General features: G+C 50.4%; 5 protein-coding genes across 5 annotated transcripts; 4 read left to right on the top strand and 1 right to left on the bottom strand.

The window, feature by feature from the left end:
* On the top strand, positions 1 to 2,385 carry F5J12DRAFT_300862 (GTP cyclohydrolase N terminal-domain-containing protein). Its single transcript, XM_051738807.1, has 9 exons — positions 1 to 186; positions 267 to 492; positions 695 to 1,265; positions 1,315 to 1,436; positions 1,486 to 1,548; positions 1,603 to 1,756; positions 1,811 to 1,981; positions 2,031 to 2,089; positions 2,143 to 2,385. The coding sequence occupies exons 1-9, from the start codon at positions 103 to 105 to the stop codon at positions 2,277 to 2,279; spliced, it is 1,587 nt and encodes a 528-aa protein (XP_051604206.1). The 5' UTR covers positions 1 to 102; the 3' UTR covers positions 2,280 to 2,385.
* An 82-nt stretch (positions 2,386 to 2,467) lies between these two features.
* On the bottom strand, positions 2,468 to 7,079 carry F5J12DRAFT_903059 (uncharacterized protein; the record flags this gene model as incomplete). The annotated part of the gene is made up of 4 exons (XM_051748356.1): positions 2,468 to 5,156; positions 5,209 to 6,357; positions 6,413 to 6,843; positions 6,894 to 7,079. 4 exons carry the CDS (start codon positions 7,077 to 7,079, stop codon positions 2,468 to 2,470), a joined length of 4,455 nt encoding a protein of 1,484 aa, XP_051604205.1.
* Positions 7,080 to 7,574: 495 nt separating this feature from the next.
* On the top strand, positions 7,575 to 9,361 carry F5J12DRAFT_801813 (uncharacterized protein). Its single transcript, XM_051744382.1, has 9 exons — positions 7,575 to 8,003; positions 8,054 to 8,124; positions 8,178 to 8,263; positions 8,321 to 8,422; positions 8,469 to 8,547; positions 8,594 to 8,613; positions 8,669 to 8,682; positions 8,745 to 8,905; positions 8,968 to 9,361. The coding sequence occupies exons 1-9, from the start codon at positions 7,595 to 7,597 to the stop codon at positions 9,220 to 9,222; spliced, it is 1,197 nt and encodes a 398-aa protein (XP_051604204.1). The 5' UTR covers positions 7,575 to 7,594; the 3' UTR covers positions 9,223 to 9,361.
* A 13-nt stretch (positions 9,362 to 9,374) lies between these two features.
* F5J12DRAFT_801808 (uncharacterized protein) lies at positions 9,375 to 12,368 on the top strand. The gene is made up of 5 exons (XM_051744381.1): positions 9,375 to 10,169; positions 10,268 to 11,654; positions 11,683 to 12,065; positions 12,119 to 12,166; positions 12,189 to 12,368. Exons 1-5 carry the CDS (start codon positions 9,384 to 9,386, stop codon positions 12,213 to 12,215), a joined length of 2,631 nt encoding a protein of 876 aa, XP_051604203.1. The 5' UTR covers positions 9,375 to 9,383; the 3' UTR covers positions 12,216 to 12,368.
* Positions 12,369 to 12,618: 250 nt separating this feature from the next.
* F5J12DRAFT_300736 (uncharacterized protein) lies at positions 12,619 to 14,680 on the top strand. The gene is made up of 7 exons (XM_051738805.1): positions 12,619 to 13,241; positions 13,295 to 13,527; positions 13,585 to 13,649; positions 13,706 to 13,773; positions 13,826 to 14,028; positions 14,081 to 14,220; positions 14,282 to 14,680. Exons 1-7 carry the CDS (start codon positions 13,096 to 13,098, stop codon positions 14,585 to 14,587), a joined length of 1,161 nt encoding a protein of 386 aa, XP_051604202.1. The 5' UTR covers positions 12,619 to 13,095; the 3' UTR covers positions 14,588 to 14,680.
* Positions 14,681 to 14,982: the final 302 nt, after the last annotated feature.

Raw genomic sequence — 14,982 nt, 5'->3', positions numbered from 1 at the left:
AGTTTGCGGCCGGCACTAGTACAACCGAGCTCTTAAATGCTACGTCAATTGGAAGCAGCGCCCTGCTAACGACTGCCACCATCATCCTCCACTGTCACTAAGATGTCCACTAACGACGCACTGTTGGAACAAATCCTTGCCCGACTCAACTCACTGCAGGTGTCTCAGCAGGCACTCCAGGCAAAGGTATGGGTCATGTCCTGTCGCGAACCGAACTGGTCTTCTTACCCCGTCGTCCATCGTTCTGATTTGGGTCTCGCCTTCAGTTGGACTCACTAACCACACCTACGTCGCCTGTATCACCTTCCCGTATCGAGCCTTCAACTCCAGGTCGACAACCGGGCTCGCCAACACCTCAGAGTCTTCTCTTATCACCATCTACGTCTCTAGCTCAGATTGTATCTTCTCCACCCGTCGGGACTTCTGCAGAACAGATAATTTCTGACAAAGACCGCGAGAGGGCACTATATCCTGGTCGTGTGCTCCTGACGAGTGAGCATCTCCCATCCTTTTGATATGTTATCTCCTTGCCTTCGGTAGCATTGAGCACGATACGGGCACGTGCATATCGCATGCTCCGGATCTTAGCCAGTACTTAGTAGCTGCGGTGACCTTGCTTCCTTTGTACATAAAGTTGACGCTTAAGAAGTGTCATCGAAGAAGCGATGAAATTACTAACCCCTGTGTCATTTAGCCTACCCGGACCAGCACGGCATCAAGCCGTATCCTCTTCAATGGGGAACCTCCGACCCTTCAAACCGGGGCCCCGTCATTTGCTCCCGGTTACCCACCTCCATCAAGCAACGTAATGCGATTGGAGCGCATTCTGGCTCTTACTCGATTTACCGCGCGCTTTCTATTGCAATGGGCACGTTATCTCCATCTCACAAGCCCGACTATTCTAAGACCGAACCGCCGGTGCCAATTCCTCCTCAACCTGCATGGTCCGACCCTCACAAAATTGTATCATTTGACCCATGGGGTCACCTTGTTCCCCAAGTGTTCAAGCGTGAAATAGAGGAACTCGGTCTAGATGTGCGCCCCAGTATTGCTGTTACCAAGGCACATATCAAACTGAGCGAGATGGACGAGTCCGCGAGGCGGGGTGATATCGTAGTCGATGGACACATTGTTCTCCGTACAAGACCTCTGAAGAATCCAGATGGTACTGACAGCGACATGGACCCCGGTGTAGAGGTCACGACAAGTAAGGCGGCTGTCGAGCCAGTTTGGTACCTTCCTGGTGTTGCAGAGCGCTTTGGCATGTGAGTGACGATTGGGGTTCGCTTAACTTTTGGTTTATCAGGCACCTAGTTCTGAGAGTCTCCTCCGCCGTGCTCTTTTTGAGGACACTGGAGGAATGTACCCCGAGCTCATCACTCGCCCTGACATCAAAGTTTTCCTTCCTCCCATCGGCAACCTCACCGTGTACATCTGTGCGTGCGATGGTCATTGTTTGTACTATTCAGACTGACTCGCTTTTAGTTGGAAACCCTGAATACCTGATGGATGAGAGCAAAGAACTTACACTGCGTGTTCACGACGAATGTACATATTCGTTCCCCGAGGACTTGTTTGTGGTACTGATGTTCGATGTTTCAGGCAATGGGTCGGATGTATTCGGCTCGGATATATGCACGTGTAAGCCTTACCTTGTCTTCGCTATCGAGGAATGCGTTCGCTGTGCGCAACGCGGGGGTGTCGGTGTAGTGGTATATTTCCGCAAGGAAGGAAGAGCTCTGGGTGAAGTTACCAAGTAAGTAACTTTGACCTTGAGCTACTCATTTTCCTGCTAATCCTGATATGCTAGATACCTCGTGTATAATCTCCGCAAGCGCGGTGGTGACACCGCCGACAAATACTTCAGGGCTACGGAACTCATCGCCGGCGTGAAGGATATGCGGTTCCAAGCACTTATGCCCGACGTTCTTCACTGGCTCGGTATCAAGAAGATCGACAATATGGTGTCTATGAGTGACATGTGAGGTTGACTTTCCTTTGACCAGTACTATATATCTGACAAAATGTAGGAAATACAATGCGATCGTTCAGTCTGGAATACCCATCCTCAAACGATACGATTTACCTGGTAATTTCTTTTCGAATGTATCAAGGACGTTCTCACACCTTACCTTGTTACAGAGCACCTTATTCCCCCAGACTCACGGGTCGAGATTGATGCGAAAATCGCAGCTGGCTATTTCACCAGCGGAAAGAAGATTACTGAGGCAGATTTGATCAAAACTGTAGGAAGGACTTGGGAAGAAGCAGAGCACTAGGCCGGATGCCTTGCAGTCCAGATCGTGAACCATGTCATTTGTTTGGCGTTTTCTTTTTGTTCTATTCCCTACATGCATAGCAGAGTAGCAAGAATGACAAAGCTTCCTTCCTTACAAGTACAGGTTGAGTACGTATTGCGGAGTCTGGTATGTCTTCCTTTTCTACGACCCCCGATCTAGATGACGCTTCACAACTTCGATATGCTCCACATATCACCAACACCCCATTCTGACATCGCTTTCTCCGCCGCTGCAAACCTAGCTTCTTCTTGGCTGGCACGTCCTCTCTTCTCCGCCTCTGCCTGGACAGATTCCAGGCCCTCGACCTTAATGGTACAGACCACATTACCCTTCTCATTTTTGAACTCGTAATTAATCTGCTTATGTTGTTGGGAAACCCAAATGCCAAGGCGCGAGACGGGATGCAGGACATCGACCTTCTCCCTAACGACCCGTTCTAGACAATCCATAATTCCCAGCGTCCGAAGTAGCGTCCGAACGGTCTCGATGTTACCACCCGAATCGAGGTATACAGCACCAATAATGCTTTCAATCATGTCACTGAGGAATTTGGGTGGTTGCAAACGTGTGAGTGCGGCCCACGGGAAGACTTTGCCCACACTGAGCGCCTCCTCGATCTCCGCGCTGTAGTTCTCAAAACGTCTGAATGACAACTTTTGGTCCTCCAGGACGACTGTGGAAGAATGCAGGAGACACTGGTACAGATGGACACGGTTTGTCTTGTGCTGTAAAGTGATTCGACCTCTCGCATCCGGCATAGGCATGCTGGCGTCCACCTCGACAGAGAGCTGCAGACAACGATAGGCAAGAGAGTACGTGTTAACCGTCGCAGCCTTGAAAATGTGCATTTGACCAGGGGTGAACGCACGTCCGGGGAAGTGGTACAAATAGTCAATGACGAACATGTCGAGAAGTGCGTCACCCAGGAATTCCATACGCTCGTATGACACGGTTTGGGTATCGAAGTGGTAGCTTGCATGGGTGAGTGCCTCAACTAGCAGAAGTTTGCGTTGGAAAGTATACCCAATCATCCGTTCTACGTGGACGAGCTGACCAGAGAGATCGGCCGAAGGTTCAACGCGGTCGAGGATCTTTTCAACGTTGCCCTCAAGCCCGGTGAGGCTCAAACCAAGTTGAAACAGCCGAGCGCACTCGATGCCGAGGTTAAATCCTCCATGAAGGTACGCGGCACCGATCAAAGATTCGACCACGTCAGCTAGCATCTTCGTAGATAATTGTTCAGTTTCATTATTGGGCTTTCCGCTCTCTGCAACGGGTTCCTCGCTTGGGGGTACCTCCATGCGGCTGACATCTATAGGTTCCGTGAGGTATAGGGGTGTGTATTTCCTGGGGGTAAACTTGGTTCGGATGATCCATTTGTAAAGTGCGACTTTGGTTGCTGCCTTGGCGAGGCGTCCATTATTCACAGTTTGGTCTTTACGCTGGGTGAGATAGCCCTCCGGCCACAGTGGGTACTGTGCCATAAGATTTACGGCAACAACGAACTTGAGGACGGCATCTCCAAGGGACTCTAACCTCTGATAATTTATGTGATCATCCGCAGCAGGAGCAGTGATTGCCGGAATAAGGAGAGAGGTAGGTATGCTGGCTAGTCCAGGAGTTTTCACGAACAAGGTGCGCCGAAGTGACTCAACGGTCATAACGACTGTAAGGTGACGAAGGATTGAGGGAAGCATGTAGGAATATTCACATTCTGCAGGCGAACAGAGTTCGACGCAGCAATACTTGGGTATAACGATTGTGTGCTTTCCGGGTTTTGCGACAGATCGTTGGAGTAGAAGGTCGATCTTGTTAGGGAGGGGTTCCGCGATGAGGAGTGGGTATGTCACTTGCAAATCTTCGATCCGCGAGTACTTTCGCGAAGTGCGCAATTCTTCTTCGTCTTCAGGTGACAGTTTTTCGAACTGCCATCCGATGAAACGACACGCCTTTCCATGTTGACCTTCACGGACGTAGGCAATGTCGGTTGGATAATTATAGACCTTGCCGAAGAACTCAGCATTGACTAAGAGAACCCTCTCGGAGTCAACATCTCCGTTCTCACTCTTGCACCATTCACGACGTCCTTCCCAGACAGCGGCATTTGGGTCAGCGAAGGACATGAAAAGATACGCGAAGTCGAGGTGTTCCCATGTCATCCGAGAGCCAACCCGAGTCCAAAAAAGTCTTCTAGTGTAATGGCGGGCCATTTCCCCGTCTTCCGCAGCGAGTTCAACCAGTTTTGCCGGAGAAATGGTGACTTTCAGTGGCCCCTTTATAGGATGGTAAAGGGTAAGCCGAGTGTCGTTGTTGAGGGTTGGCACTTCTACTTGCGTGAACAATGTGAGGGAAGGGAGGCCGTGGACAGTTATGTCCGCTGACCACCAGGTATCCCGAACTTCAGTTGGCTGCCAGGGATTGAGCTGCCTCGCGACAGAAGCCAGACCTGCACGCTTGTCAATAAGGGCGCGCAATAACTGTTCATCTTCATCTAAGATGCGCTCCTTTACGCACACCAAGGGGAGGAGATGATCATTAAGGAGACCGGCCCTATACAAAGCCACATAAGCCTGAAATGCAGCGTGCTGGTAGGCTGAACGTTTTGAAAGATGCACCCGCTCGACAACGTGAACGCGGAGTTTAGCATCTATGACCTTCGGTAGCGTCAGAGTGCAGCCGAAGGGTCCCTGCCAAGGTAAGATATCCCTGCGGCGCGGTTCAAAGGAGTGCCAGCCTTCAGGCATGTCCGGCGGATCTATGTCATAGAGAGGTTGGTAATTCTCATGTCGAGTAGCTGGTAGGATTGAACAGAAATGATTCAAATGACTGATGGCTGCTGAAAGAGTGAGCACCGCTCTGAGCGAGTTTATGTTAGCGTGCGCAGCAATGATATAGGACTCTCGCTTACCCTGTCGATTCCACTCTGAACACGGTGTCGGTGTCTTCACCATCGACTACCAGTCCAAGCTGATGCGCTGTCGCACCAATTTTTTCGCGTTCCTTGTTATACATCTCTTCCATTGCCCTCTCCTGTGCCTCGAACTCCCCAACGCGGCTATCATCGAACCCAGCCTCAAACATGAGCACAAAGGAGCTGCGCTTCCTTCTCGCCCGACCTCTGCTCTGAACCCAACTTGCCATGTTGGACGGGAGGTCCCAACGGATCACGTTTCCGCAGGCCTGAATGTCCAGGCCTTCTTCTGCAACCGCGGTCGCCACCACCAGATTTACGTCACCAGACCGAAATTCGGTCAAAGTATCGCTTTGTGACTTCGAAACCATTTTCCGGGTAATATCAAGAAGGGCAGTTCGGTAGGAGCTTTCGGAGGTTCCAACAAGGGTACCAATCCTAAAAACATCCCGCGTACGTGGGTGGCATTTCAAAATGCCGGACAATGCAAGGACAGCGTCGCGGCGGGTAACAAAAAGGAGGCCACTATATGGTTCGTTGGAGCTTTCGGAGCGAGCTTTCTCCTCCGCAAGTGTCCGAAGCAGCGCTTGCACTTTGTCAGAGATGCGAAAATCGATGGTTTCAGGGTCAGGGGGCACAAGGGAGAGCTTGATCTTGTTGAGGTGCTCGATGAGATAGGCTTTCTCTTTGTGCTGCCAAGCCGAGATGATTTCGCTGTATGGAGAGGCACTTTGCAAGGCGTGATCTACGACCTCTTGAACGAACCAATCAGAAGCCCAGGGTCCTAGATCATAGCAGATGTCATGTGCCGTCTTTTCGAGGTTCCGTAGTCCTTTGTGAGTGTAAGAATCCTCCTTATGTATGACTTTGGACAACTTTTGGTCCAAGCGTTGCCGCTCAGGTTCCTGAGGTCGTTTACGAAGATTCTCGCGGAGCCCGAGAACATAGGGATCTTGTTCAATGTCCATCGCGTCCACAACTCCTTTAAGGGCCTGCAGATTTGGCGAAGCTAAATGGCACGTGAAGTAATGTTCGTGCTGGCTGTACGTGACGTATCGAAAGGTCGGCCGATGAACGTAATCAGCAAGGTTTTCTAGGTGTCGCCTTGGCCTCCGAATGACGCTGTCGAGATTCATCTCCAGTTTTCTAAGGAGGTATATGAGGGAGCAAAAACCACGCGATCAGTCGGACAAAACTCCACCTGAAAGCTTCAGCTACGTCATCACCACCAAACATGGGGCTGGCAGTAAGGCCTAAAACCATAGGTCTTTCCTCCCTGACAGGCCCATGGCCGGAGGACATTGCAGGTTGGCGCACCGGGAGAGAGAAGTAATGGTCCCTCATGATACAATTCATAGGGTGATTATCGACGGCGTGGTGTGCCTCATCGAAGACCAGAAGAGCGATTTGTTTACCGAGGCTAACGTATCCGTGGCTGAGAGCATCTAGGAGAACTTGCGGGGTGGAAACGATCACACGATTGTTCTTCATAACTGTGTTCCAGAGCTCTGGGTCCGTCCATTGCTTTGGTTCAAGACCGCCATGGATCAACCCCACTAACCCAATGGCCTTGGAGATAACGTCGTGCTGTTGTTCGCAGAGAGTGACAGTAGGGGCCACAAACCATGAGACCTGTGCTCGAGGTGTTACAAGAAGGATACACAAAGAAAAGTGTGGTCAACCTTGTGAGGCTGGCGCTCGCACTCGGTTTTTATCCTGAGCACTGCGATATGCGTCTTGCCAGATCCCGTATCTTGAGCAACGATGATGTTTTCAATGAGGCTAGCTTCAAGCATTTCTAGTTGATAGCTGCGTGTCACTACGTTGTCGGAGGGAGGTGTTGATGTGGGTTCCGGCACATGTTCCATACTTGCAAGCGGATGACAGTGTGTCGATCTGAGCAACGGTTCCATCAGCCCAAGTACCTAATCAAAAGAAAAAAAGTGGTGTGGGAAGGTCCAGAAAGGTCGGGCCTCTGGCTTGGGGGCGATGGGTCAGGAATCGAGATGACTTACATGGAGATGTGGGAGCGATAACGATGAAGTGTCAGACGCTCGCAGCTCAATCGTAACCTCTTAAATAGCCATCGAGGGCGCTCCTTTGATGGTCGACTGCACCCGACCCGGGACAGGAATCCCCTAATTCGTGCATGGGACCGCAGTCCGGAGGGCCTCTGAGATCGCCGTAGTCTGAAAGAGTTTAGGGAATACATAGAAACAGACTGTCAATTTCAATTCTACAAGAACCCTAGGCTGGAAGTTCCAATCAAGTTGTTGGCAGAATTGATTGCTTCCGAATTCTATAGCCAATACTGTTTCGGCGCAGTAGATACCCTGCGGATTTTGCCTGAAATTTCCATCTTAGTCTCTTGCTACTTACATACATGTCGCAACCAATCCCGCTTCCTCGCATTCGGTCACCCATATCCAATCGGTTTCTTACTGAAGACCCTCCTTCGTCGCCTCGGAACATCGATGATGTTTTTCCCAACTCCACCTCGTTTGATGAGCCTCCTGATCCAATCAAATCACCTCACAAGCGCGCTGCCTTCGACCTGCTCGAGAGGCCCACTTCGTCTTCCTCCGCGTTCCTGGTCCACTTCGCTTCGACATCTTTAATTGTCTTTTCTGCGATAGTCACGATATTAGAAACAGTCCCAAGTTTCCACACAATCTCCCCTCGTGTGTGGTTTGGACTGGAAACGAGTCTCGTCGCATTATTCACCGTGGAATACAGTGCCCGTCTCTTTGCTTGGAGTTCTTCGTGGATAACTCTCGTCAAATGGATGTTTTGTACGTTCCATCTCATTACCCCTGGTCAGTATTCATGACGACCCATGCAGCGTTTTACGGCGTGATCGATGCTTTGGGAATACTACCTTATTATATAGAAGTAATGCTGCACCAAGATACCGTATGCTGCCAGCTCTATACATCGCAACCCAATACCAATAAAACCTCTCCCAGACTGTTATGTTCCGTTTCTCCATTCTTAGGATGTTTCGGCTGCTACGGGTTTTCAGACCCTTCAGATACAGCAGCACCATACTCTTGTGAGCCAATCTAAGTTAACCCGTGAAGAAAATTCCTCTCACACAAATCTCTCCAAGAACCATTGAAGTCATGTATTTGGCCGTCAGGAGATCGCACCATGCATTACTTGCTCTGAGTTTCTTCATAGCTATGGTACTCACTGTGTTCAGTACTCTACTGTGAGAACCTACACCTCTTCCTATACTTGGTTTGACCACCTCACAGATACTTTGCTGAGCGAGGCACCTGGGATGACACCCTAGAGACATTCATCAATCCCGACGGAGATCCATCTCAATTCCCTGTAAGCATTTGCTGGATGTTGCAATACACCTACTGACCCGTTGCAGTCCATCCCAGCTGCAGCTTGGTAAGTGCACCTAGTTGCTCAGAATACTCTATCTCACCAACTTTGAAATAACAAGGTTCGTCCTCGTTAGTAAGTCTGACCTGTGCATCTTGGGGAACGATCTCGCTTGATGACATCCCGGTATTACATAGCCATCACCACCGTTGGATATGGAGAGATCACCCCACGCTCTTTTTTGGGTCGATTGATCACGGTGCCGTTGCTCGTGTTCGGGCTTCTGCTTATCGCCTTGCCATCTTTCGTGTTGGGGAGGGAGTTTAGCATTGTGTGGGAGTCAATGACGAAGCACGAAGTAGGCCCTGTTTATCATGTCACAATCACTTCAATCACTTATCATATCTTTGGTTACTTTAGAGTGACCCACAGGTCTCGGCTTCCGTCCTTACACCTTTCATGTCACATCGCCTCGACTCTCAACTGGAGCCGCGAGATCTCTCGAACAGAAAATTGGCCCAGAATCAGACGGAGCTGAGCCGACAGATTTCCGAGTTGCGCATGACGGTGGAGCTGCAGAGCCAAATGATGAAACAGTTACTGACCATATTAGAAGGACAAGACGAGGGTAAACGAAGAGAGAGTGTCAGCACGACAAGGAATTCCATCAGCTAAACAAAAACCATCATTTCGATTAGATTTTTTTTTAGGTTCATCGGGTGCGGATACATAGGTCTCTCTACACATCCCTATCTCGTGGCTCTGTTACATGATTATGTAATAATTGAGTGCCCTGCCGTGGCGGACTGTCGAGAACTACAAAATACAGAACCGACATGGCTGATTCTTTTGCTGATCTGTGGACTTCATCTGCGCCTGTGAAACAAACGCAACAGCCCCAAAGGCTAGGCGCGTCTTCCGCTCAAAAACCCAACCCGCCGAGTCAACGCCCGCAGTGGGATGCGTTCTCCGCCCTTTCGGCATCACAACCAACATCACGGACACATCTACCCCTTCAGGCGCAGATACAACAGAAGCCAGTGACGGTTTCACAAAGACAGAATGTCTCCTCTGACGCTTTCAGTGGGCTTTTCGATGCTTCCATGGGTTTCGGGAGCGGGAGTACTAAGGAAGCTACTAACATGTCTATGGCCGAGAAGGCCACTTTGGCACAGAAAGGAAAGGCGCAACAAGTACAGCTAGAGAACGGGAGGATATCTTCACAGTCAACTATACCATCGGCGTGGGATGGCCTCGATTCTCTTGCACAAACCACTATTCCCGTTATGTCCTCTGCGGTCAAGTCCCCACCGCAAGATGATTTTGATTTCACATTTGGATGCGCAAAAGCTACCCAGAAAGTTGACTCTGGTGTCGGTCAAGATGAAGATGACTGGGGATTGTCAGACTTTTCTTCTCCTCACTCATCTGCGCGTTTGAAAGCGCAGCCCAAGGTTCAGTCTTTATGGGATATAGACGATTTTGTTTCTCCTTCCCCTCAGCGCTCCCAGACAGACAGCTCTGTTTCCTCCAATCTCGCCGTTCGGAACGACCGCGAGAATGCTCTTCTTGACGGGAATGTACGCGAAGATGATATTCTTGGCGATCTCTGCAAGCCAGTCGTACGTACCATTTATTCATGTTTATATTTGCAAATTTCGGCTTCACATTCTTTCTGTCCATGTCTGGTGCTGTATTCTAACCATCGCTAAAACCTCAGCAGAACCATTCTATTCGCCCATCGCCTCCTCCACAACTTGCCCCCGTTCCTTCTACAGCTCAACAATTATCACGCACCCCCACCACTTCTCCACCGCCTCATATAACTGGTCAATTAGTTGAAATGGGATTTTCACCCCAAACAGCTCGGTCGGCCCTGGTATCTACCTGTACGGCCGATGGTTTCGACGTACAGGCAGCCTTGGACTGGCTTCTAGCTCATGGAGAAGCGTCATCTCCCTCCGAGTCAGACAACCACCGCTCTGGGGGCTTGGACTCGGAAACGGTGAATCGTACATTCAGGGGACCTCCGACTCGCGCGACCCGCAAACCGTCTCATTTAGGTTCTCGGAACGCTCAGCAGAGACAACCCAACTCTGACACTGCAGATTTTCCCGCTTCCACTGAGCGGTTCCTTTCCCAGGCAGGTGAAATTGGGCGTGGCATGTTTAGTCGCGCAAATGCCTTGTTTAAGGAAGGGAAAGAGCGGGCCGTGAAGATGTACGAGGAACGGACCGGTGCTTCCTCTGCTCGGGTTGCTGGCAGTGCCGATGGAAGACCCCGTTGGATGCGGGAAGGCTCTGGTGAGGGGGGATTACGGGAAAACAAGCCGCAAGGAGGTTTCAAAGATGAAAACCACGAATCCAAGTCATGCAAGTCCAGATCATTACGCAGCTCCCCTGGCGACATCCAATTCCAAGCATCACCGCCTGCGACCACTGAAGAAGTTGATTTGTTTGGCAACGATGCTTCTCAAATAGTACACCAATCTCACCCCCCCAAGGGGAAGCCGAACACGGAGCTAACGCCGTCCACCTCGAATTCAACATCCTCCCGCTTACTGACCCGCAGTCCACCACATGTCCCTCCGCGCAAATTGACTGCTACGATTTCCTCCGCCGTCTTTGGGACGTACCAATCTCAAAAGTCAGCAGGCACTGAAGCGTACAAGCTCGGTCAGTATCCTGCCGCTGCCGCTGCTTACTCGCGTGCACTCGCATCAGTGCCGGAAGGACACGTGCTGTGCCTTCCTCTTCTTACAAACCGTGCTGCAGCGCTATCCAAGGTCGGCGAACTTTCTGGTGTTGCAGAGGATTGTAGTGCAGCAATTGCACTCACGGAAAGATACATGAGTAAAGCGGATACTGCGTACGCAAAGATTGGCCGGATGCATGTTATCGTTGAGGCCACTAGTGGAACAGAGGAGGGTACGGAGGTCGATCTCGCTGGCGGGCTTACGAAGGCATATCAACGTCGTGCAGAAGCATATGAGGGTCTTGAAAAGTGGGCACGGGCGCTCGCAGATTGGAAGGTGTTGGTGGGTGCGGAGTGGGCTGGTGCAGCACGATCATTGGCCACAAGTGGTATAGCACGGTGCCGGCGAATAGGTGGATGGTGGGGATCAATCTGCACCAGACGGAACTAAGAGGAGGCCCGGAATCCGACCATCTGTCTCGTCCACCGTAGTGCCCCAGCTGTCGAAGCCGCGTCCCAAACATTCCATGGTTTCTGCTCCTATTGGGACGGGCGAATCATCGGCGGTTGCAGCACTCCGCGCAGCAGCGGACGTTGCGGCCTCTGAGGATGCCGAACGTTGCGCTCACAAAGATGCTGTCGACGCGCAGTTACTCGCTTGGCGGCAAGGAAAGGAAACGAACATCCGCGCGTTACTAACTACCTTGGATAGTGTGCTTTGGCCGGAACTTGGATGGAAGAAGGTGGGCATGGCTGAGGTCGTTGGCAAAGGACAGGTCAAGGTCGCATACATGCGCGCGATTGCTCGGGTGCATCCCGATAAGGTGAGTGTCGTCGAAAACGTGTTTACGAATACTGATCTATCGTTACATAACAGCTAAACGCGAATAATACCACCATTGAACAGCAGATGATTGCGAGCGGCGTATTCGGAACTCTCAACCAAGCGTGGAACTGCATTTCTACAGCAGTAGTGAATCCTAGCTTCGAACCATTCCTACGGGCCATTATGTGACGTTAATACCCCGTCGCTATTGTTATTTTGTAGAGTGAACCTGGCAGCGGCGCTAGGGTTCTGCTGGTCAGTAACCGTCACTTGTGGGAAAATCCGAGTAAACTTACATAAGTAACTGAATTTGACTTTCAATGAAGTATTGATTCCTTTACTCAAAGTTGCAACATTCAGTCTCCGTATTCCCGTACTCGTGTCTCACACCGTAATGGAAAACAATTTTTCGTGTGAACGTGAAAAGTCAACGCCACCACCATACGTTAAGTTACGTTTTAAGTATGGCATCCGATGACTGATTCCATCAAGCCCCCCAGAAATAGTTCATATTTCCATCACGGATTGGTGAGTTGCTCGGCTAAATGGCGGTCCCTTTTAACCATCCACTATCACAGCATTAGTCAATAGTACTGAGGACGTGCGGGGTGCTAAAAGGCGCCAGTCGTGACTGGTGATTCATGGCCCTGCTGAGCGTTGACGACTCAGGTATGAGAAGCATGCAAGTGTCTCCTGGTAACGAGGTTGATTGTAACAGAGATGTCATCTCAAATATATATGTTATTCGCCCAGCTGCTTTGCGCAATAGCCCTCACAGGCTCTCACCCGATGCGTTGAAGTATAATAATTCGTTCGCAAAATTTTACGGGACACAAATCTGGCCATACCTGCTACCCCGAGTCTGGGGATCCTGGAGTGTCCGATCACAGCTTTCGTACACGTAGAAGGTCTCCACGGGGAAGTGGTGTCTGTGTGGTGATATGAGGCACATAAGTTTATCCCGCAATATTTAATCTGGCTGGTCAGCCGGCCACATCCTTTCCAACCCAACCCTTCCGTTCGTTACCATGAATTCGTTCTCCAGGTTTATCCCTCTCGCGGCTCTCTTGCTGTCCACGCGCGCGCTGGGCAGCTCCGACGAAGCCAACTTCCAGGCCTGGTCAAAAAGAGGAGATGCCGTCCGCTCTGCCATGCAAGCCTCTATCAGAACAAGGTATGTTGCAAGTGTCGTCGTTTTCCCGTATCTTGCCTGAGCTCCCTACTCAGCTGGGAACAAGGGACTGCAGCCGGGGCTATTCTAGAGTGGAATGACCCAGAATATTCAGTTTTTGCGCCTAACCCATTCGTGTCGAATAGTCAATTCCCGTTGGACTCCCTTCAGTTTGCGTACAGCGCTGCCGTCCGTCAAACTCCGGATGGTAGGCTCAGTCAGAACATCAACGATGCCCTTGATGGTGCTGCTCTGGATGGAGCATCCGCGGGGTCCGTCGTTCTTATGGGTAAGGCGTCTAAACCACATTCTGTTCTAACCAAATAGCATTAATTGTACGTATCAGGCACTTTCACGGACACTGACCGTGCCACTTACTGGGAAAATGCCGCAGACGGGGAGCTCAATTATGTATAATCATACCCTCTCCAGAATATGGATGTAAGCATGCTAATGAGCTCCTGCAGGTTCTGAACGTCGCACCTAGAACCAGGACAGGTGCTATCTCAGCCAGGGATGATAGTGCCCAGTACTGGTAAGTGTGACATACACTTCTTTTCGTTCGACCTGAAGGATGTCCTTGGTAGGTCTGATGGGGTCTACATGGGCTTCCCATTCATCGCTTATTATGGTGCAGTGAAGAACAACGGAACGCTCTTACAGATCGCATATGATCAGTGCCGCCTCTATCGAGATGCTCTCTTGATTGATGGCCCCACTGGCAAACTTTGGGCTCACATCTACGACGACAGTACCTCTTCATGGATCGACGAAGGCATTTGGGCTACCGGTATTACGGGCAATTTTCAGCCTTCCGTGTGTGCTTCCTAACTATCACACAGGTAATGGATGGGCTGCTTTGGGAATGCTTCGTGTTGCCGTCACTATTCAGAAGAGTTCTTTCTGCTCCAGCATGACGTCGCAAGTATCAGATCTGCTCGCTTGGGTCAAGGAGATCTTAGATGGCGAATTTGCTGCCCTGGTGAGCTCGTCCTTATCGAGTAGGTGTGGACGTGTTACTGACGCCGGTCCTCCTGCTTCAGGGCAGCGATAATCTTCTTCCAGACTACTTAACTGGTGGGCCAAACTTTGGCGATGCATCCTCTTCAGCAGCCCTGGCATCCGTTGCGTACAGGGTTGCGAAATTATATCCTGACCAGTTCGGTTCTAACTACACTGACATCGCTGCGAACATTCGGGATGCCGTTCTAGGTGGTGTTACCAACCTTGGGACTGTTAGTCCCGTCGTAAATCCTTTGGTTTGGACCGAGACTGGACTGTTGTCGACAGAAGCGCAAGCGTTTACTCTGATGATGTTTTCTGCTTGGAGGGACTGGATCGGTGCCTGACCACACAATTTTCAAATAAGAAGAGCCACCTGATGCTACACGACGTTGGCGTTAACATTGCTCACCTCTAACCCTCGCTCCCTCACTTCACATTCGTTTGTGAGGCCCTCTCTTTTTTCTTTATTTATAATTATACCGCTCTCGAAGTACCTGCTTAGACTAGTGCGAGGCCACTTGAAATTAGTGTTATGGCGGAAGTGTCATTTCCGGTACGCATCACTTGGTCGTCACTTTTGTGCTTGACTCAGAACAATATAACTACTATAATTTTGACAGTTCCATTGAATGACAAATGAGACAGTCTGGACAGCATGTTATTTTCTGATGGCATACAGCATTCCATGTTCAACATCCAGACTGCGAATTCCACGCTGTCAACTGAGTGACTAGGTGAC

This window comes from Pisolithus orientalis (assembly GCF_024613125.1).
Source record: "Pisolithus orientalis strain OTSU chromosome Unknown F5J12scaffold_3, whole genome shotgun sequence".
In the NCBI taxonomy this organism is placed as follows: domain Eukaryota; kingdom Fungi; phylum Basidiomycota; class Agaricomycetes; order Boletales; family Pisolithaceae; genus Pisolithus; species Pisolithus orientalis.
This window is presented reverse-complemented; position numbering and strand designations above follow the sequence as displayed.

What these genes read in the sequence shown, in the direction of transcription:
- F5J12DRAFT_801808 (XM_051744381.1), top strand. Translation starts at nt 9,384, where the DNA reads ATGGCTGATTCTTTTGCTGATCTGTGGACTTCATCTGCGCCTGTGAAA. An exon ending in AGCACGGTGCCGGCGAATAG is followed by an intron (nt 11,655 to 11,682) that starts GTGGATGGTGGG and finishes AATCTGCACCAG; the next exon opens with ACGGAACTAAGAGGAGGCCC. An exon ending in CTCGGGTGCATCCCGATAAG is followed by an intron (nt 12,066 to 12,118) that starts GTGAGTGTCGTC and finishes GTTACATAACAG; the next exon opens with CTAAACGCGAATAATACCAC.
- F5J12DRAFT_801813 (XM_051744382.1), top strand. Translation starts at nt 7,595, where the DNA reads ATGTCGCAACCAATCCCGCTTCCTCGCATTCGGTCACCCATATCCAAT. An exon ending in TAATGCTGCACCAAGATACC is followed by an intron (nt 8,125 to 8,177) that starts GTATGCTGCCAG and finishes AACCTCTCCCAG; the next exon opens with ACTGTTATGTTCCGTTTCTC. An exon ending in TACAGCAGCACCATACTCTT is followed by an intron (nt 8,264 to 8,320) that starts GTGAGCCAATCT and finishes AATCTCTCCAAG; the next exon opens with AACCATTGAAGTCATGTATT.
- F5J12DRAFT_300862 (XM_051738807.1), top strand. Translation starts at nt 103, where the DNA reads ATGTCCACTAACGACGCACTGTTGGAACAAATCCTTGCCCGACTCAAC. An exon ending in GTTGCAGAGCGCTTTGGCAT is followed by an intron (nt 1,266 to 1,314) that starts GTGAGTGACGAT and finishes TCAGGCACCTAG; the next exon opens with TTCTGAGAGTCTCCTCCGCC. An exon ending in CAAACGATACGATTTACCTG is followed by an intron (nt 2,090 to 2,142) that starts GTAATTTCTTTT and finishes ACCTTGTTACAG; the next exon opens with AGCACCTTATTCCCCCAGAC.
- F5J12DRAFT_300736 (XM_051738805.1), top strand. Translation starts at nt 13,096, where the DNA reads ATGAATTCGTTCTCCAGGTTTATCCCTCTCGCGGCTCTCTTGCTGTCC. An exon ending in CAGACGGGGAGCTCAATTAT is followed by an intron (nt 13,650 to 13,705) that starts GTATAATCATAC and finishes GAGCTCCTGCAG; the next exon opens with GTTCTGAACGTCGCACCTAG. An exon ending in ATGGCGAATTTGCTGCCCTG is followed by an intron (nt 14,221 to 14,281) that starts GTGAGCTCGTCC and finishes CTCCTGCTTCAG; the next exon opens with GGCAGCGATAATCTTCTTCC.